Source organism: Pundamilia nyererei, unplaced genomic scaffold (assembly GCF_000239375.1).
Source record: "Pundamilia nyererei isolate P.nyererei 1_Seehausen unplaced genomic scaffold, PunNye1.0 scaffold00022, whole genome shotgun sequence".
Taxonomy (NCBI): domain Eukaryota; kingdom Metazoa; phylum Chordata; class Actinopteri; order Cichliformes; family Cichlidae; genus Pundamilia; species Pundamilia nyererei.
Window position 1 is genome coordinate 706,020 of NW_005187423.1, and position 21,647 is coordinate 727,666.

The following is a 21,647-nucleotide window of genomic DNA, read 5'->3' on the forward strand; positions in this document are numbered from 1 at the left end:
ACGGCTTGCTAGGCAGGGAAAGAATGTAGAGCAATACCAACTTCTCTGTTTTAATAAGATATTGACTTCAAAAGAGGTTTAAAGTGCTGGCAATGGAAAGAAGATGAAACATTGCTTTAATGAAAGGATGTCTTGGCACTTCTGCTAAATGGATAGTTTCAGTAGAGCACAAGAAGAACTTGCTTTAATATAGTACTGACCTATAACAAGCTCAAGCTGTAGTACTTTCTAATTTAGCTAATATATTAATTTGTCTTCTAACCTTAAGGTCTGGCATCATCGCTTAGTTATTTTATTAACCAAGTGCCATCAGTGCGCTAATAAACTTCCCGCTAACATTGCACGACTGTCAATCTGACATATAAACACGACAGGGCACATTTAAACTAGAAGGGCGCTTATGGAGCACATCCTCTGCCGAGTCAAGTGCCCTGTTCTGGCATCTTAACCCATCTTTTTACTATCAGCCCGGTGTAGGGCCCATTTTACAAGAGCTCTTCAAATAACCGTAACTCCGTTCGTGCTAGTTACGAAGTTTAAATGCTTTCGGAAAGTAGAGAAGACGAGTTTTATGGGGATATTCGGTGTATCGTGGTAGCACAAAGCATTCACAAGGTGCTGCTGTCTGAACACAGACAGAAAAATCAGCTCCGCCTAGATTTCACCATGTGCGCCTCACATTACCAGAGCTCCTCAAACATTTTGGGCTAGAGGGGAAATTCAGATGGTTCCTGAAAGACGACTATTACTTTTTTACTTTTGCAGCTAAAATTACAAAATAAGTCTGGTAATAATATGTCTGATATTTGGGTGACAAAGGGTTTAAAAAAAAAGAGTGAACCAGACCTGCCCTAAAACTGAATGGATTCTTTCTATTCCATTTCCCCTCTAAGGTTCATGAAAGTCTGCTTGGCAGTTTTCTGTTTTGTCTTTTATCCTCCTGAAAACAGACAGACAAATGAACAAACAGACAAACAAACACTGAGCGCCTACTTCTGCTTTAGCTCTTTCCTTTGTGAAGTCCACAGCCCTGCTAAGGCTGTGAGGCTTTGGGCTAAATGTTGACACACTGAAAATGGCAATATTATTATTATTATTATTATTACATGAAACCCTGTCCAACATTTTAGCCTAGCCAGAAATAAGAGACGTGAGAGCTACATCAGAGGCATGGCACTTAAATAACCCTGAACTGAAATCTATGGGAAAAATAATGTTACAACTTCCACAAAAATGCTTTTTAAAACATTATTTTGAGGCACAGTCAGCAAACCTCTTAAGCTTTTACTTTCTTTTCTAGTCAGATTCGACTGATAATATGTGTTCTTTTTTTTTTTTTACTACCACTGAAATTAATTTTGAACAATCCTTCAAAATACCTGCACAAGTAATTCCCTGCAGATGCTTCAAGATGCCAGCAGAGTTGCAAAATTTGGCTCAGCACGCTAAAATGCAAACATTTGCTTCCGCGCAATTAACACAATTGCACTTGTTTTGTCATGAAGAGCGAGACAAATTAAAATCTGGACCTGCTACATGAAGTGGATCGCCACTTCATTGAGGACGGGCTTTAACACGTGTAGCAAATTTCTTGCAAAATCTTTCCACAGTGCAGAAATGTCAGCCTCGCCGTTAGACTGGAGGAAAAGTCAGAGGACAATCAAAGCCATTAAGATGTGTCACCGGACAATCATGAATATTTATAGGAATTTTGCGCTGCACGTCTTCTATTAAATGTGAAGATACTTCAGGAAAAAGGTTAAAAATAAATAAATAAATAAAGGAAAAGCCTGCTGGCGGCTCTAAATCATCAGTCAAGGGATCACAGAGGAAGAGTGTAATATAAAAGTTTTTGATATTTTCAGTCTAGACCACAGTGGTGGGCCAATTGATTTTACTTTTGTGCTCAAAGTCACGCTGCTAACATTTTCCATGAAATACACTCGGTATTTCATAGCGTTTAGTGTCTGCATGTGAAAAAAATAGCAGTGTCCTGATGATATCGGGCCTACTCTGACAGAAAAAACATAGTAAGTCTATGTTAACTCATTGGTAACGTTGCAACTGCTTTATTGGATGTTTAGGTCAAAGTGAAGCATCTGGCTGGGTTATTTTCAGGTTCGCTCCTGGACAGGCAGTGGGAGTTTTTCTTACCAGGTGGGTGCCTGACACGAGTTGAAGAGGCAGAAAGGAGTGAGTGTCCTCTGAAATCATTGCCTGTGAGATGAAGGTTAGGGTGGACAATAATGCCTGCTGTATATTTGGCTATTTTGACTTTGTAAGAAATGGAATATCTAACCGCTGCTTTACCAACAACCTAGATCAGTAATACAGATGAAACCCAGATGATGGTTTGAGCCTTTATAACACATCATTACAAAAAAAGGCACATCCTGGCATGTAAATGCACATTGTGTTGTGCTCATTCTGGTCTCAGTCAAGCTAGTGAAACAAATTGCACATCAAAAAAGTCTCATCAATAGATTGTATTGTATTTGGGATCTGCAAGTGTTAATTTTCGAATTTTTAATTCCCCCAAAAATGTGAGCTCGTGTTCCACCCAGAGACCAAAGGTGCTCTTATAATTGTCTGTTCTTATTGATAGAATTTATTGCCTTTGTCCTGCAGCGCACACTATAATTCTGGTTTGAAGCCAAATCAGATAAGTGGATGGCTTTCACTAGTTATTGAAAATCAGTTGCAGGCTTCTTTCCATCAATCGATTTGCAATAGGAATTCTAAATTTTCCGGACAACACAGCTCCGCCGCTGTTTGATTTTCTCGGCCTTTAACAGTTTGACACCCGGACTAACTTACGTTAGTAAGCTTTGAGGCGACTTTTGTTGTGATTTGACGCTATACAAATAAAATTGAATTGAATTGAACTAAATCACTGGATCTTTCTATAGTCACATCAACCTTACTTCTTGTTAAAAGAACACAATCATTTTGCACCTACAACTGATGCTTTAAAATGAACCTGATGTGTACAGTAACTCCTGGAAATCTCAATGCCTTGGCATCCTGTCAACCAGCTTTGCAGCCCACAGTGTTTGAGAGTAAATAATAGACGAACCTGATCCATACCAGGAAATCCACTGAGATGCAGAGGCTGTCGTTGCTGTTTGAAATAAAAAAGCACTTCAAACCCACCATGATCTGGAGAGCTTATACAGAAATTACTGCACTGGATCCACAAGACAAATACAAAAGAACTGAGATTAAGAAAATAAAAAAAATTAACAAGGTAAGCTCCCATCTTCTCTGCATCCTAATGGTGTGAAAATGTATATGTATATATAACACATTTACATTCAGCCTCAAGAGCTGTGCCGTACTTTTTTGCTAATGTCTTCTGCTTCTGACTGCACAGAACATTTATGGAGAAATCCTCCGAAAGTAAGGGTTAAACGGTGCTAGGAGAAATCCATCTGCCACCCCCAAATCACATTCTGACACGTCTCACAGTCAAATCTCCCCCCCAAGGCGTTAGATGAGGGAACATCTTCAATCTAAACCTGACTACAATGGGGCCAGTAAGACACCGCAAAAATGGATTGGGAGTGCTAAAACCACAGAAACCTCTGCCGGAAACACGACTTTCTATAAATACAAGATACTCGCCTCAGCTGCCAAGTTCGTTATTCTCTCTCCCTCTCTCTGTCATGTGGGGCTCTGCATAGTTATATATACTACATCATCATCCAAACACTGGGCAATTGAAAGCGAAATAGCACAAATAAGAAAAATGAAAGCAGCGGAAGCGTGGTTCGTCTTTGAAGGAACATCTCTCTCCTGCTCTTCCTCTGAGAGTGGGAGTGGGTTAGGGAAGCCCGGTACCAGGCCCCGATGCTGCTGCTGCTGTTGGTGTGGCAGGTTTCCCGTGCGATCCAAAAATACTTTCGCACTCGCCCACTTTGGTCCCCAGCCGCCTGCCTGTACTCTTTGGTTCTACAACAGGGATGGGTGAGAATCAGATTCCAGCTCTCCAATCGTGATTGCGGAATGCCCCAGTGTTTCTTTAACTATGCCCCCAGACTCCTCCACACACGCTGCGCTCGCATGGCTCCCACCTTGCCCTCTTCTCTGTTGCATCCATGCTTACGGCTCTCTGACAGTCCGATTCTTGGGCCCGATCCAGCTACTGCACCTGGTGTTACCTAACTGCCTGCACATTTTCAAAAGAAATCCAAACAAACGACAAAAAAAAAAAAGCCAAGACATTAACATTTTCTTTCTTTCTTTTTTTTTTTGCTGTTTCAATTATAACATCTCCACAGAGGTGAAGCATTCCTTAACTCGCACGAAACACATACTGTTAGATAACATGAAATTAAGAGAAAGCAACGTAAATATCTATAATATTTCATTTGACAGACAAACCAGCAATGCCTTTAGACTGAAGCTCAATAACATCCACTGCACTACATCATTTTCACGCAACATGGAACTAATTGCATGTACTTTTGACCAACTTAAGTTAATAGGTCGGCATATTCTAGTCTCTGACTCATCTGCACCCACACCGATTTCTATTTGTTGCTCTTTCTCTTATCAAGTGACTCCACAAAGTGTATGAAAATGTACGTCCGTTAATTATTAGAAAGCATTATTCGTATCGGTGCTTCACTGCCGCGCATATACTGGTCATTACAGAGACCTGCAATGCAAACACATTCAAACAAATAGCTAACAGCAGACATGTGAGGAAACAGATGAAGAATGTTAAGAGCTTGCAGCTAACAAAAGTAACTATGGAAACGGCCGGCTCTACATTGCACTAGCTTCCACAGCTCTCTCCAGAAATAAAAACTGTTGGGCTAAGAGCGAATCAGGTAAAGACAAAAGATCCCGGGTGAACCTATTTATAGTGGGCCTTACATAACATACATAGACCTATGTTGGCTGAGGCAAGTTCGGTATTAAACAGCAAGCTTCTGAGGAGGAGGGGGGGGGAGTTTGTGTGTAAAAGTGAATATGATAGATCCTAGAGCAAATTTTATCGAAAGCCATTTAGTGTAAACAGCAATTAGGATGACTCCTAATGAGAGGAAAGCTTGCTGTTTTTGATGTCGGGGAGAACAAACGCTGTCACGCCATCCTGTGTGGTCAGTGATGTCAAAGCTGGAGTTCCACAACAACATTAACATGCAGTACGCTAATGAGACGTGATCCATTGAGCAGTTTAAAGCCACGAGGCTTGAGGAATACACAGGGACCGAGAAAAAACAAACAAACAAAAAAACCTTACTTCCTAAGAAGCGCAAATTCATAGCCAGTTAGCCTGGAAGCTTTGTTTGTTTGTATGAAAGGCAAAAAAAAAAAGTTGTGTCAGAGGAGAACACACACACACGCTCACACACACTCTCGCACACACAGAGCAGCGTGTGGCCTCGGGACAAGAAAACATCTGATATCTGCAGTGAAATAATACGAACATGCAAGCCCACATGAGCACAGAAACTGTGTGTTAGAGCCACTGTAGTGCTGTAATGCATGAACAGTGATCATCTAGAAATACAGCCTGCCACCATATCTTAAATCCAAATTGATCCATTAGCATAATTATCCACTTATACTGCTTTAATTCTAAGTAGCTCTCCATTGTAAGTAAAATGATAGCTAAGCTGTATTCAAAAAGCCACTTTTCCACTCACAAATGCCTTATTAATTAGCTCCCTCTAGCATACCTTCCCAGTAATTACATTCAATACAGGAGTCACTGCTGTGTGTGTGCATGTATGTGTGTGTCTATGTGTGTGCTGGGGTGGTGGGAGGGGGTGCTATTAGACAACTTTATAATTACTCTGTACATGTATAATGATCTCCATCACAGGAAGAAAAGAAGAAAAAAAGCCCCTTTCCCCACAGAGCTGCTGCATTTTGGACACTGCATTCACCGCACTCACTCAGCCGAATCACCGGCAGCAGGCAATCACAAAATATTCACTGTATAGAAGCTCTGATAAGGTTGGGATGATATGCAAATGAATACTCCCTGACTCATCTGTTTATTATGCAGTCACATTAGTTAGCTCTGATGCTGTTTGGCTATTATCCCATCTCACTGTGAAAAAAGGGTCCTGGGTGAGGGGGATGGATTGCGCAGTGAGTGCTTTAGTCACACAGATTGTCCGCACTCTTCAAAGAAATAAATGCATTTTCGACTGTAGTTGCATTGAGGGGATGTGGAATCCATTTCCTCTGAGAGAAGCAGCAAAAAGGCAGATGATGTGGCTCGTCTGTGTCCAAAATCCCTCGATACTCTGCTTTTACGTTAGCAGGTCAAGGGGTCAAACGACGAGCTTGCGTCTTCCGCGACTGAACCCGGAGCCAATTATTTCACATTGATAAATCATACGGCGGTTTTTTTGTGCTTTATACCCAGCAACGATTCAGTCAAGTAAGAGTTTCAAAAACGTAAAATGTGAATTTTAAGCCTTTCTGCAGCCGCGCGCAGGCTTAAACTTATTGTCGGTGACACGATCGAGGGAAAAAATGGATACTAATACTGTAGCTTTTACTACATTCAGCAGGACTACCAGTCTGCAGCTTCTCAGTCTATCTGCAGCTCTGCTAACTGATAGAGGCACTATTTTTAGCCATGCAACCTTAAAGCACCATGCTAAGCCTTCAACTATACAACCGCACATCTAGTCCATTCAAAGGATTCATAAAAGTGTAGAGGCTGCAACCCAGTGGTCATTGCACACACACTGAGAGCCCGTATCAGTGCTCCCAGCGCCAGCGTTTTATATATCTGGTGTCAAAGTATTAATAAGAACATTGCCACTCTTTGCCCCTGTGCGTGAATGTATGGCAACATATGTCAAGGAGTGAAAAGAATTTGCCATGTATGTCTCCTCTATGCCTTTGATCTTGGCTAATTAAGCACCAAGCCCTCACATCAACTGTGCTCCATGGAAACCATGCAAAAAAAAAAAAAAAACAGGGAAAAAATTGACGTCAGCAAAAGGCCTTCAAATGCGCCATCTCACAAAAGAAAAAGGACCGGCTGCTGTATAAGGTCACAGCGTGTTGAAGCTACCGTCGGCTTTGACTGACAATGACATGAAGTACCTGCAACACAACTTTATGTCAATAACTGGAAGAGTGGATAGCCTTCCATGTAAGCTGTACATTGAGGATGAAAATCACACTTAGCCTCTCTGTGGTACTGCATAATATTCATTAAATATTAACACTTAGATCTCAGGCTTAATCGTGTTTTTTGGGATAATATCCACTCCTAGAGGGTGGGCGATATTATCAGAGATATTATAAAGATCTGGAGCTTAGAAGATAAAAAGGCTACAAAAAGAACAACTTTCCTAATCTAAGATTATGCTTGAATAAAAAAATGAACTGTTTATGTGTAAAAACTACTATATATATCCAGCCAGCCGTGATATTAGAACCACCTGTATAACATTATGTAGATCCTTCCTGATCTAACCTGCCTGATGTCTGGTTCTGGGAAACTGGCAGAAGATAGTTTGGGTCCTGTAGGCTGTGGGGACGGGCCACTGTGGATGAGGATAGGGGGGCACACCGGCCTGCTGCCATGACAGGGTGTACTTAACTACAACATTTAGGTCAGTAGTTAAAGTAACATCCACAGGAATACCAGGACTTACTGTATCCCAGCAGGATGTCTCATTGTGATAAAATGATCACTTTTAGCCATCAATGGTTTTAATGTTTTTGGCCCATTTGTGTATTTGTAGTAGCAGACAAAGCCGCCAGTGTTTCAACCATAACAGGGTAATTTTCTTTTTGTTGGATGTCAAGCAGAAATGGCAGTTAAAGGCTTAGCAAGTTAAAAAAAAAAACCTGTTTCCAATATTGCAAACACACCAGTATTTCCAAAATAAAGTACACTCTGACAAAAAAAAATATTTAAACCATTTATTTGTTGTCACAGTCTCTGCTGCATTCCCTGCCAGTCAAACCACAGGCAACAAAAAATGCTGAAAAAGACTGAATGTAACATTTTTTCCCCCCAAAAGACTGATTAAACAATTAAACGTCAAAATAATCAATCATTAAGACAGAGAATCAAAGACATGATAGATTAAAGAGAAAATGGCACAGTTACAGATAATGGCCCTTATTTGTCAAGTGAAAGCACGACTCGTAGAACTTTTCCAGGAAACTTTTTTTTAGCAAACAGCTGTCCGTATAAAAACTGTCATCCACACTGCTGTTAAAACATGAATCCTCCCTAAGAAGACAAACAAACATAGATGTCCGTTTTCTTTTTCCGTACTAAAGGCTGGACCAGTGAAGGTGTAGACAATTAAGTTAAATGCATCTGAAGCACTAGAGGGAGCTTGGCTCCAAAAACTTGGCAAAGACAGTGTAGCTGCACTTAGGCTTGTTTAAAACTGCCCTTCAAAAATACTTGTGTGAAAACACTTAATTCTGATCAAAGGTTAAACGAGACAGTGTGACCGCAGAAGCCGGTTTCTAATTTTGGATCTCGTTGCGTGTCGCTACTCTTTACTGCACAATGCTGTTTCAGTCACATCCAGATAAATGAAGGCCAGTATCTTAAAAGATAGGAGATAAAAATCAACAGCATCAATACTGTTCAGCCATCATTAATAGGGTCAGAGATGACCAGCCGGTGAAGGGGTGGCTTCCTTGCCCCCTGCCGGTGCCGTCATTGTACTGCTCCCAAATATACCCTGCTTCAACATACTGTCTATAAACATTATTGATAATGTTAGTCCTGAGTTCCTCATAAAGAACAGCTGCCTTCTCTTGGTATGGCCCTTCTGTGTGGCTGTAGTAGTGGAGCGCTCTGACTGCCAAGTAGTTGATGTTAATCCAGATAGGTCCTCTCCAGTAGGGGGCATCGTGTTCTGTATTTCGCTTCATGTACAGTGGATCGGACTTGGAGAGCGATCGCAGGCCGTAGGGTGTCCACAGCTTATTGGAGTCTCTCATATCCTGGAAAATATGCTCCAGCTTGGGTGAGTCGGGCTGGAGAATCTGCAGTAAGAACGGGAACAAGCTAACATAACCCAAAGCATTAACATGCTGCGCTTTGGGGGCCCTGCGGACAGAGCGAACGAGACGAGCTACGGGGAACTGATGACGAGGCTGCCCTGGAGGTACGTACACCTTCTCCCTCTGCAAGGATACATCCTCTGTGTGGTTGCCAAAGTCACTGAAAGCACGGTGTTGTTCTGACCAGTGGAGCTCACTGAGCAGGTTGTTGTCACTGAGCACTTTGTGTGAGAGCTGGTAGTCCTCGTGGGGCTCGCCCAGAAGCTGAGCTACTTTAGCCATGATGCCTGAGGACAACGCCATCCAGCAGTGCAAGTCAACGTGACGCTCATCTGCTGAGGGGTGTGAGGCCCGTGGGTAGTCATCCAGCCCAGAGGTCAAGGTCTTGGGATTGAGAAACAGATTGGTGTCCTTGTCGCGTCCACGCCAGCGGTAAGAATTGGGTAGGGGCCCCGTCTGTGTGGTGTTGTACCATTCATACCAGGTTTTGAGCCTGGGGAAGAGCCGTCGGAGGAAATGCAAGGTTGGCTGAAATGCTGCCTTGTCTGGATTGGATGAGAGTTGTTCAATAAGCTCCTGAAGCGCTAAGAAAAGCATAGGGGGGTTGGCGTTCTCGTTTCGTTGAACAATAAATTCAGATGGGACTTTGCTGCGAGCCTCATCTCCAAGAATCTGCTCACGGGGGATCCAGCCCTCCATATTCATCAGGTCTATCCAGTGGGCAATGACCTCCCTCGTCACCTGGGGATCCCACTTACTCAACAGCAGCTGGTGAAAGCCCTCATCCCAAAGGAATCCTCTGGGAAAGAATGAGCGTGATGGAACAGCGGTGAATAAAGCACCTTCGGGATAAAGGAGAGGGTATTCATTGTAGACCGACTGTACTACCGACTGCCCAAAGAAGTAGCCCATTCCGCCCAGCATGTTGCTGAGTGCTGCCTTGCCGAATTTAATATACGCTTGGCTAAAACCTTTCTTCTCAAGGCCAAAAGCTTTCTCAAACTTTGCATCAAACTCCGCTTTCCTCTTCTCCAGCTCCTGAGTCATGATGGAGCCCACCAGCTGGTTGGGGCGATCATGAAAGCTTCCAGATTCAAACAGAACCTCAATCTGGAAAGGTGTCTGAACAGTCACCTGGTACACCACAAAGTCGCTTTCCTTCCTCTGGTCAGGTTTCTGCTGGTTTTGGTGGTGAGGGGGTTTGTAGGTATCTACACCGATGTAATGCTTCTTCTCGCCGGACGGAGGGCTATACACAAACCTGCGGTTCAGACTGTACTTCACAATGTCAGTCAGCTTCTCCAGACCAGGAGACACAGTCTGAAGGTAGTTGTAGCTGAAAAAGACAGAAAACTAGCATTGACTGCCGTGTAGTACCAAATCAGTTGAATAAACACAAAACCTTACAGTGTATTTTGTATTCAGCTACAACTATTAAGCAACCTTAACTGAACTTAGCACACTGTAGCTTAACTTCTGATATCTCCTGCTGTAGTAATGACTCAGAGTTTGAACAGAAGGTCACAATAAAACTTCATCATGCCCCTTCCCACAGATAATCACTGGAACAGTTCATATACAATTCTTATCATTTCTATCCGTGCATACTGTACCTTGCTATTTTGCTATGCTGGTCTTCTCTGGCCCTCTTCAAAGTGCAAAATACTCCTCCTCCCTGTAAATGCTGCTAGCAGAAAGCTAGCATACTCCTCGTCCATTCAATAAGAAGCAACAACAGTTTTTTCCTGCTGTGAACAACACCTTCACTGCACTAATATCATCTGTTGTTTCAGCAGTACATTAGTTTTTTTCTTTTATTTTTGTACTGGTTGTAAAATGTTTTGTACATATTCCTCTAAAATAAATGTCCCAATGTTGAGAAAACCTGTATCATCAAGTCTGAAAATCTTCATCTGCTGACATCTAGTGGTTAGATTTCTTTTTCTTTTTTAGGTACTCAAGTAATAATTAGGATGACTCTAAATCACACCACAAAACACCATCCAAGACGGTGCAACATAATTAAAATGTTATGGCTCATTCAAGTCATGATTCTCTACTAGAAATTCATTTGTGTTTGCTGACTTAGGACTCCTGCCTACTACACGAGTGGATGTTCTCACCGTTCTATCAAGGTTTACCTTAAATCACTGACTGCTAATTGGAATTTTTGGCAGCTGTACTACATTTATTAAAGTTTAGACCACTGTTGTTTGATGCATATCCTTAACCCTGATAATTCTGAGCAGCCTCTTAAAAGTATGTTCTCTCCAACTTCTTTGCCTTTGTATTTAGTGTACTATTTTTCCTATTCACGTTTGGACTCATACACTCACGTGGCGTATTTAGCACTGGACAGCTCCCCAGTGACCGGCTTTCGGAAGGTGATCTTAAAGTTTCCAAGCTCCTCTGAGAAACCGGTGATGGACGCGAGGCGATTCCTCTCCTCTACGTGAGCCTGCAGCGAGCCCTGCGCGTCTGCTGCTGCGTAAAACATCAGGGAGATGACTGGTGCCTGGGGGGCGGAGCTCTGGTGGTTGAAGAACAACATACAAATCACCAGTGGAAGAACATAAATACATTTAAAATATATAAACTTAGATGGCAGAATATTATCAGCTGCTTTTGATCGTGTGAGATAACAGCTGCGGCCGTGCAAAGTTATTACTCACATGCTGTTTGGCTGTGACCCTCCACGTCCAGTCTCCTCCATGATCCCCTCCCATCCTCTTAACAAACTCGGTGGTCAGCGTGAAATCGTTGTCTCGGATTTCTTGGACGCCAAAGGTGAGGCCATCGTGCATGAGCCAGCCGTAGCCTTGAAGGCGATCGCCCTGCTCACAAGTGTGCCTGAGATTCATGTCCAAGTCAGAAAACTGACGCATCCACATCATGCCTGACAAGAGTTATACATAAACGGAAAAGAAAAATTCAGTTAAAAGCAATAAACTTGTACAAATTATGCTCAGGATTATGTGGCAATCTGCAAATAGTACCTCAAAATGTACCGTAAGTAGTCCTGTCAACTAATTATCAATAATATTAAGTGCAGTCAAAGTGTTCTTAATTTTGGGAAGCACTCAAAATTTTATCCAAATATGGAGGATTAGGATTTATAAAATAAAAGATGAATTACATATTTACATTACATTAAATATTAAAGAGAAATTCCACGTATTCTACCAGCGTGCCCTTGTTGTGATTGACAGAAAAGCTACAAAAAAAAGAAAAAGATTCTTCTTCAGTCTTTGTTTTTTTAATAAAATTTTACAGTTAAATATATTTTTTTACTTTATATGTTTGTTTCATTTCAACCAAGGATGCTGAGTAGGTAAGTGGAGCTTCAAGGAACAGCTAAACTCTCCTGTTTAAAACCATTGAAACAAACTCATCGAAGATGGGTACACAGTGGTCGTAAAGGGCTGGACGTGATCATCAATATTACTCGGCTAAGCTGTGGTGTTTAAATGATGCTCAGTTGACTCTAATGATCCCAGTGTGCCAAGAAAATATCCCCCATGCCCTTACACCGCCGTCAGCCTGAACCGTTGTGTGCATGCTGCTTACGCCACGTTCTGATCCTAAAATATGAATGCTTGCAGCAGAAATCAAACGTTTTTCCAATCTTCCGATGTCCAATTTTGGTGAACGTGTCGAAATTGTAGCCTCAATTTCCTGTTCTTAATTAACAGGAGTGATCGTCTGCAATCTTCTGCTAGCTGTCTGCCTCAAGGTTCAATGTGCTGTACGTTCAGAGATGCTCTTCTGCATACTTTGGTTGTAACGAGTGATTATTTGAGTTTCAATCACCTTTCTTCCTCATTTACCAGCTGAACTTCAGCAGGTCAACCTTTAGCATGTCTCCATGCCTAAATGTGTTAAGCTGCTGTGATGTGATTGGCTGATATATGTGTTAATGAGCACTCGAACACGTGCAACTAATGAAATGGCCAGCATATTCATAGACACTTGTTTTTCTGAGATGTAGTAAGTTGAAGCTACATTTGTAACCTATGGCAGTTTGTGGGGTTTGAAAGGTTAAAAAATGATTTTTCACAGTCTCAAAAGTCTTTCACCAGAGTTGAACGAACAATAAAATCACAAAGACAAACGTGTTTTTCTAACATGTCATTTTGGGAAACACTAACCTCAACAAGTGGCCACATTGCTATATTGTTTCCATTTAGATATTCATTATTAAATATTCCGATGTTTAAAATACAATAAGTCGCTGTTTTTCATTAAAACATTTAATGACACAAGTGTTTAGCCTTAGCCTGACTCTAAATGTGTGATCATACCTGTCACAATAGACCTGGGACTCCTTGTTTTCATCCCAAAGTAGACCTGAGGCCTGTATGACCCCCAGAACCTCTCTGGGGAAACCTTGGCATCGGTGCTATTGGCATCCAGGACGTGAGGAGACGGATGCAGAGTCACCACCCTTTTAGCCAGGCTGGATCTCATGTAGATGGCATAAAAGAACCAGATGAGGCTGAATATGCAGAGACCAATTGAGATGTTAATGAACATTTTCCCAATATTGACTTTCTTTTTCTTGTCCTTGCGGTGAAATGCAGAGGGCTTCTCATCTTTCCGTGGAGGTGGAGCAGCTTCACCCGTCACCACCCTCTTCCTCTGCCTGCCCATCCTACCCTACAGAAGCTAGGAAAAAGACAACAAAGAAAGAGTTAAGATTTATCATGCTGATTATCATCATTGATAAATATTATGGGATAAATAAATCAAGTTCAAAGTTCCAAGCCTGGACACTTCAGGAAGGGTATCCAGTGTAAAATCATGGGCAAATCAAGCATACGGATCATCAAAAATGAGACTACCATACCGGATCAGTCAAGGCCAGGATTATCAATGACAGGCTTTGATGCTATTGTCCAGCAACAGGGTGCCAGTGGCCACAGCTGTCATAAATAACTGATAGATGAAGAGAAGGAAGGTTGAAGTATTATGTGAGCAGGAAGCATCACGTCAAGTGCTTTGGAGACAAAGAGAGCCAAGGCTGAGATGATTAGGACGTGTGCAGAGGAGGGATAGTGGATGCTGAATATGGAGCTGCCAAGCAGGGGGAGAAGTGGAAGACCACAGAGAAGGTTCGTGGATGTCTATGATAGGGTGCAGACAGAGGCAGCTGATCTGTGTTGGAGACCCCGAGATGAGAAGAAATTGTAGTCTTGCAATATAGCAAATATAAAAAAGCTCTAACTCTATGATGAAATCAGACCGAGGAGGCAGGAATCATGACGGGGACTAAAGCATATAACCCGGAAATATCCGGGAAAACATTCATCCAGTAAAATGCATCCCTATTAAACTTGTCAGTCCTAAAGGAACTGTGCATGTTCACGTAGTCTCGAGCATAAAAACGCGATCTAGCTTGATAACCTTGCACTGTGTACAGGAGCCGGAAATGTCGACTTTATAAAGCATTTTTATAAATGCATCCCATTCACACGCAGAGGTCTCGATTTCAGCAGCCATTTCCCGACACCTGTTTAAAACGGTGAACTAGTTCCTCGCCCCTACACCCCGGCAATGCAACGTCGCCTGCAGGCTGCACGCTACTCGCTAGTTGCCTCAATGCTAACGTGAGTTGGTAGGACTAACAGCTGTCTGTCGCAGTATATTTTGGCCTTAGTTAGCCTGCAGGCGATTAAATTCGGACTCATTTATCATTTCTAGCTACATGTTCATTGAGCAAACCATCACCGACCTGTCCAAACACCAGAGTCTCAGCCGATCATTATCCGTACTTGGCTAAGCTTGCTAGCCACTTCCTGGTTACTGCTCGCTTCCACTGACGTGTCTATGTTCTCCCTACCGCACGCCAATGATGTCATCCAATGATTTACCGCTTGCCCCTAAAAAAATAAAATAATAATAATAAATAATAATAATATTTATAATTAGAATAAATGTAAAACTAACGCTTAGAAGGCGTTTTCATTTAAGCGTTAAAAATGAGAGTTTAATAAACCACTGCATACAAGCAAGTATAGATTTTACTAAACAAAAAGTAGTAGGATTTTAACCGTGAACTGTATATGGTATATTTTATATACCGCGAATTAATTTAACGCACATTTATCTCAACCGGTTTATTTATACTGTAGGAATAGTAAAGCTATGCTAGGTTAAACCAGAGCCACATATGTCCTTAAAGGGCCAGAGTCTTGGTTACAGGTTTTAATAAAAGATTTTAATAAACGCTGATTAAATCAGTGTGTGTTAAATGAGTGGACCCCGTGATTCAGTAGCTTGTAGAACAACCTTGTAGCAGCAGTAACTTGAATTGTTTTCAGCTTAACTTTAGCAGCACATCATTTTTGGAGGATTTTTCTTACTCTGCTTTACTTCGTTAAGGTTTGCAAGCATTTCTTTATGCACAGAAAGGTCTTGTCATAGTATTTTTCAGTCAGGTTGAGGTCTGGACTCTGACTGGATTCTTGGCTGGTTGTAGATTTGCTGCCGTGTTTGACATTATTGTCCTGTTCCATGAAGTTAATTTGAACCAAGCTGTAGTTTCGGGACAGAATATTTTGGTATACAGTGGAGTTCATGATCAACTCAGTGACTGAAATGGTAAATGGTAAATGCCCTGTATTTGTATAGCGCTTTACTAGTCCCTAAGGACCCCAAAGCGCTTTACACAACCAGTCATCCACCCATTCACACACTGAAACACTGACTGAAAGGTACCACGGCCCCGTGGCTGCAAAACAAGCACAAATCATGACTCTCCCACCAACGTGCTTGACAGTTGGCATGAGATTTTTCTACCAAGTTGCCGTGTTAGGTTTTCACCAAATGTGGTGCTGTGCTTCATGGCAGGACATCTCCACTTTGATCTCCTCTGTGCAAAGGACATTGTTCCAGAAGTCCTGTGGTTTCTTCAGATAAAGTTTGCAAATCTATCTGGTGCTGCCATGTTCTTTTTAAGAAAGAGACTTGTGTGACCTGGTGGCGAATTTCCTGGAATGTCTACTCTCAGTAAGTGTCTTAAATGTTTTCCACTGGTGAATTATTTTTCCCCAGACTTAAGAATTATGAATTCAAATTGTTTGGAAATGGCATTATAAATCTTCCCAGACTGATGGCAGCAACAGGTGCTTTTCTGTGATCTTTGATGTTTTTAATCCTGTAAACTCACCTGAATGTACCAGATCACAATTGCTGATTATCAGTTTATTCCACAAAAATAAACACAATTAAGGATGTACTAGTTTTTGTAAAATAATTAGAAGATGCATTATGTTGTGTATTGTTGTTCAGCTGAGCTTTAAGTAATTTAAGTAAAAGGTTGTCATTTCCTTTTCACGTGACTGTATATTTCTGGTTTTCCAACCTTACTTATCCACCTGCGCTGCTCGCATGAATGACAAAATACAGAAACTTCAATTTGTTACTTTTTTTTAATGAATGAAATATATTTATTATAACTTTGGTCAACATGTAAAACTGTAAGACAGGGGCAGAAAAAGTCTCAATGACAGTTTTCCAAGAAAAGCTGGGGTTGTCTTTACACATGCATTAAACTTAATCCATTAAAGACAATTACCAGACGCCGCCGTCTAGAGCGTCTCTGCACACCGAAGGCTACCCTGTCCAGAATCAACTGCTGACCACGTGGCTGTAAATACACGAGTTAACTGCAAGCAGAGTGCTCAAAATATTGCTCATTTATTTATTTTGAAATCACATTAACCCCAATTTATCTTCATTTTCAGAAATGGCTTCTGAAGTGTATTTGCCCTGATGCAAGTTTCAGATAAACACCCAAATAGTGCCCAAAACACCTTTTGCTTTCACTGGTGCTTTACGAAAGTAAACATTTGGCTTCAAAGCCCAAAATTCAAGGAGGAGGAAAAAAAAAAGTCATCACTGTTCATAAAACATTAATGAACAACTTAAACAAGAGGTACGAAACATGGCATCCTCGAAATAAGGACAGAAGCTGAAGAGTTTTAGATCCTTTCTGCTCAGCTAAATTACTAAGTGCTCGCTGGATACGGTATGCTCTGTCCCTCTGAGTGCGCGTTTCCATTTATAGCACATTATGTGAATGAAAACAAAATAAAAAATAAAGACACGGTAACAGGTGAAATTAAGCAAGAGACAAAAGCAATTAATCTCCCACGTAACCCAGCCTGTCCCCCTGTAGCTCTGCAGCTCTGACTTGTGTTATTCTTGACAAACAGGTACAAAGACTGAGGCAAAAGTGTCACATGAACCCTCAGAGAATATTCATCACAAAAAGGTCAAAAGAAAAAAAAAAGAAAGCAGTGACGAACAAGATGATGGGATCTGAACCCAGGCCGCTCTTTTCGGTTTAGTTCGTCCAAACGTCAACAAACGCTGGTTTTAACTGATGACATTATAAACATTACCAGGAGAGGAACAAGGAAACATTAGACCGCAGGCATGTCCGGTTTCAGGGAAACATGCCGGAGCAGAAACAGGGTGTAAGAACCAGTAGACACCCCCTCCTCTTCCTGCTGCTGCTGATGCCCCCTCTTCCTCCTGTAGATTAGGTCTTGATCATCCCTCCATCTCCTTCGCTGACAAAACGCTTCCGCCCTCTAGTGGAGAAAGTCAAGACAGAGAAATGTTTTAGTGTTGGTAGGCAGCTCACAGACTCACAGATAAAGACATGGCACGTTTCACATTTTCTCACTGAGAACAAAACAACAGCAAATCGTCCGCTGTCCAAAAAGCGCAGTGCAATCAAGAAATCACCGGGCCTTTACTGAAAATGTAACAGTGTATGTGTGGCTCGTTTTTAAAGATTTGCATCTTGACCTGGAGCAAGATCAGGAAGCCAGAAAATACTGACAGATGTGTATTTAAGCAATAATAGCCGTGTTTAGAAAATGCGAAGGAGGTCATCCCATCCAGTGTGGACAACCTGTAACATCAGAGCATGAAAATGTGCGATACGTGTTCTTTGGAAGCTGTAGTTTGTCCTCCAACTGACAGCCAGCGCTGTTTGACGGGTTTAAAGGTATGTTCTAGTCCATCCTTAACACGTGGAAGACGTTGCATGAGCACACGAGTCTGCTGTTGGAACTGTGAGTGACGTCACTCTACGAGTTAAAAGCACTTAGAAGTAGAAAAGGGCGCTGGTGTAAATGAGGCTTGAAGTGAGAGAGCAATTTGAGTGCTTAAATAAGAGTAGAAAAGCACTATATAAGTACCAGCTCATTTAAAGGGACTTATGTTTGATTGTTTTGTTTTGGCATGGATAAATGTGGAATTACACCTTCACTTCACGCCTTTATTGTCAACAGGGACAAGATGTATTATTTTCCAGATTCTTTCTGAAACTTTCAGTGGAACGGACCTGAAATCATTAGACAATAAACCCCGATTCACCTGGAGGGACAGGCATCCCTCAGCTGTTTGGTGATGACAGACTCCTGATAGCACAGGTCCACAAAAGTCTCCATGATAGAGTGGGCATGTGGCACATCTAGGCTGATTTCAGGCAGCTCATCATAGACGCGCTGGAAACCCTGCAGGAGAAAAAAAATGTATAAGTAGTAATACGAAAGTGATACAGTGCATAAAATGGTAGAAAATAAAAGGCGACTTACCCTGTTCATCTGATCAACAGTGATGAGGCCCGTTTTCCAGAAGGACTGCAGGAGCTTCATCATCATACTAGTGGCAGTGTCACCTTTAGACTCCAGCACCATCACTACAGCCTGGAAAATGAATTCAGAAACTGAATTTAAAATCTTTCTCCTCACATACAAGGTCTCGAATAATCAGATCCCATCTTATCTTGAAGACCTCACAGTACCGTATCACTTCAATACAGCACTTCACTCTCAGACTGCTACCTTGCTTGTGGCTCCCAGGATATTTAATAGTAGAACGGGAGAAAGAGCCTTCAGCTTTCAGGAACAGGCTCCCAGTTTGGAAATGGGAAACAGACACCCTGTTTACTTTTAAGATTAAGCTTAAATCTTTTCTTTTTGATAAAGAGTATAAAGAATACAGTTAGGGCTGTAGCAGGTGACCCCGAATCCTCCCTTAGTTATGCTTCAACAGATCTAAGCTGCTGAAGGCTTCCCATGATGCACTTGGCGTTTCTTTTTCCACTCTCCTTTTCATTCTCTCTGTGTTTATACACTACTCTGTCTTTAATCATAATTTATTATTATTAATCTCTGGTTCTCTTCCACAGTGTGTCTTTGGACCCGTCTCCCTGCTTCACCCCAACTGGTCTTGCCAGAAGTTGCTTCCTTTTAAAAGGGAGTTTTTTTCCTCCCACTTTCACCACATGCGTGCTTATACAGGTTCATCTGCTTGTTGGGGTTTCTCTGTATTGTTGAAGAGTCTTTTTTTAACAATATAAAGCACTTTTAGGAAACTGCTGTTGTGATTTGACAGCATATAAATAAAATTGAAGTGAAATAGACGCACAATACTGAGAAACACGCACCAAGTATCATCATCCGATCAATGAATCGAAGTAAGAGAATCGAGGCCAGTAATCATCAACATTCTCTGAGCTGAACATTTTACAGCATTGTAAAGTGTTTCAGCCTACAGCCGAGGCAACTGTTAGACTAACATGAGACAGGACAAGGGGGGGTGAAACTGCCACGACTGTGCTCTCCTCAGTTGTGCCCTTTGCAGACCTTGGACTGTGTGAAAAATCCGTTTTTGAAGTCTGCGTGCCCGAAAAGTAAAACTGGCTGTACTGCAATTAGCTGCATAACATTGTGCAAATCTTAGCAGGAACCCACAAGGTCACACAAGGAAGCAGAATTATCACCGCTGCCATACGTGCACTAAGCGTGCATCTGTTTGCACTCGGTCTAATATGGAAAAACTTGCCATCCAAAATTGAGCTTGTCAACTGTGTGCACGTTTGAAATTTGGTAACCAGTAATCTGTTTATACTTACACAAGGACACATTTTGGTTTGACTGATTTGAAGTGAGCTTAGCGAATACATGTACTGCAAATAAGAGACAATCACTGCCAAACACACAGTGTCCTTGGCAGAAAGCAGAAATGACTGTCACCGATCAGTTTTTTTTTCTTCCCAGTGTTGCTCTTCAGTTTACTTGACTCGACACCAGAGACAGAAAACACTTAAAAAAAAGGCTCAGTTTACAGATTTTAATTCCTATCCTGTTATGTGTGAAGAACAAGTAGAAAAAAAAAATAAACCTTCTACTTTGTTTGACCTCACTTGACTTGAACAAACAAAAAGCTGTGGATACCTCGTAGACCAGCTCATGGTGGAAATGAGGCACTTCCAGGTCCCGGAGACAGTGCTCCGCCTCCGACACGTCTCCTGATATCAGATACTCTTTGAGCAGAAGATTCATCTGAAACAAACAAACAGCCACGTTAGCAGTGTGTGGCAACGTTATCAAACACAGCAGAAGACTGAACTGATGCATTGCTGCCGCATCAGTTGAGCTCCAGGTCAAACACTCATCAAGACTAACTAACCCACGTTTAATTCAGAGTAGGTATAAAAAGAGTAAAGAGCCATGCATACAGTGTTCTACACTGAATTATCCCAGTGCTTACTCTCACCATGTTTATGTACAATAAACACGGTGAGAGTATACAGAAATGTAAGTAAATCTTTTTCTGTTAGGAGCTCCAGTATGAAAACATGTCTCCTGGCATCAATGCACAGAAAATCCACAAGCAGGAAAAAGGCTAACTAGAGCCCTGTACCTTCATTTAAAAAACACCCACTCATGATGGGAGACTCTGGCCAATCACAGATTGTTTTAGACCAGCTCAGGTGAGCAATTTAAGGGAGTGTAAAGAACAACAAAAAGAAACGTTCAAATCCAACGTAGAGCCAGAAATCATACATGTGAAGCACATCAAGGCACATGATGGTGGGAGGAGATCAGAAGAGAGGAGAGAACGAGCTGCACAAGGAAGGCTTGCTATCAAATTGCTCCTTTTCTTTTTTTCCTCCTTTTTTTACTGCCAAATTACAGAATCTGCAACTAACCAGACAACATTTAAAGCCTATGAAATATTTTCATCTAGCCATTACTCCAGGAATAACCCAACCTTCATCTGGGAAATAAAATCTATCATGAAATGTTTAACGTTCCCGACAGAAAGAAAAACATTTCTTTGTTTGCACTTCTGCCTGAATTTTCAGTCTCCGCTCCGTTTTTATAGCAGGCTCGGTTATGTCACTCTCACTGCAGATCTGCACGTACATCAGGAAGCATGGTTTTACTTCAACCTATTTATGGAACGATTAGTCATTCGATTAGAGCGCGTGATTGATCCAAGATGCTCAAAACACTGAGCATGACCAACACTTCTGAGTCAACTTTGGATCCAATTCAGCGACGGGTCTGAAAACTACCGAGGCTGACACACCGCTCTCACTCGCACTCTTTAAATGTTGCACAACTTACAGTTTGGGTTTGTTTTCCTCAAGTGGAACTCCCACATTGTCCACACCCACATTCACACGGCAACAAAATCCCAGATTACTGAAGAGTGATTGTAAACAAAAACAAACCAGAGAAACAAAAGACCGAGTAGCAGAGCCCATCAGCACAAGCACACGCAGATGATTACTTATTATGATTACTTATTATGATTACTTATTA

The 21,647-nt window shown here is 41.7% G+C and overlaps 2 protein-coding genes across 3 annotated transcripts in view; both read right to left on the reverse strand.

Annotated features, from left to right (window-relative positions):
- Positions 1-7,901: 7,901 nt before the first annotated feature.
- Positions 7,902-14,851, reverse strand: mogs (mannosyl-oligosaccharide glucosidase). Its single transcript, XM_005726823.1, has 5 exons — positions 14,747-14,851; positions 13,317-13,680; positions 11,688-11,911; positions 11,352-11,545; positions 7,902-10,351 (listed from the first exon to the last, which is right to left on the reverse strand). Exons 2-5 carry the CDS (start codon positions 13,663-13,665, stop codon positions 8,584-8,586), a joined length of 2,535 nt encoding a protein of 844 aa, XP_005726880.1. The 5' UTR covers positions 13,666-13,680; positions 14,747-14,851; the 3' UTR covers positions 7,902-8,583.
- Positions 14,852-16,426: 1,575 nt separating this feature from the next.
- Positions 16,427-21,647, reverse strand: part of pdcd4a (programmed cell death 4a) — a 17,411-nt gene continuing 12,190 nt past the window's right edge. For both annotated transcript variants that reach the window (XM_005726824.2, XM_005726825.1), the window contains exons 8-11: positions 20,271-20,378; positions 18,627-18,737; positions 18,406-18,545; positions 16,427-17,612 (exon numbers count right to left, since the gene is read on the reverse strand). In XM_005726824.2, the coding sequence (XP_005726881.1) occupies positions 17,561-17,612; positions 18,406-18,545; positions 18,627-18,737; positions 20,271-20,378 (411 nt within the window). In that variant the 3' untranslated portion in view covers positions 16,427-17,560. The remainder of the gene's footprint in view (positions 17,613-18,405; positions 18,546-18,626; positions 18,738-20,270; positions 20,379-21,647) is intronic.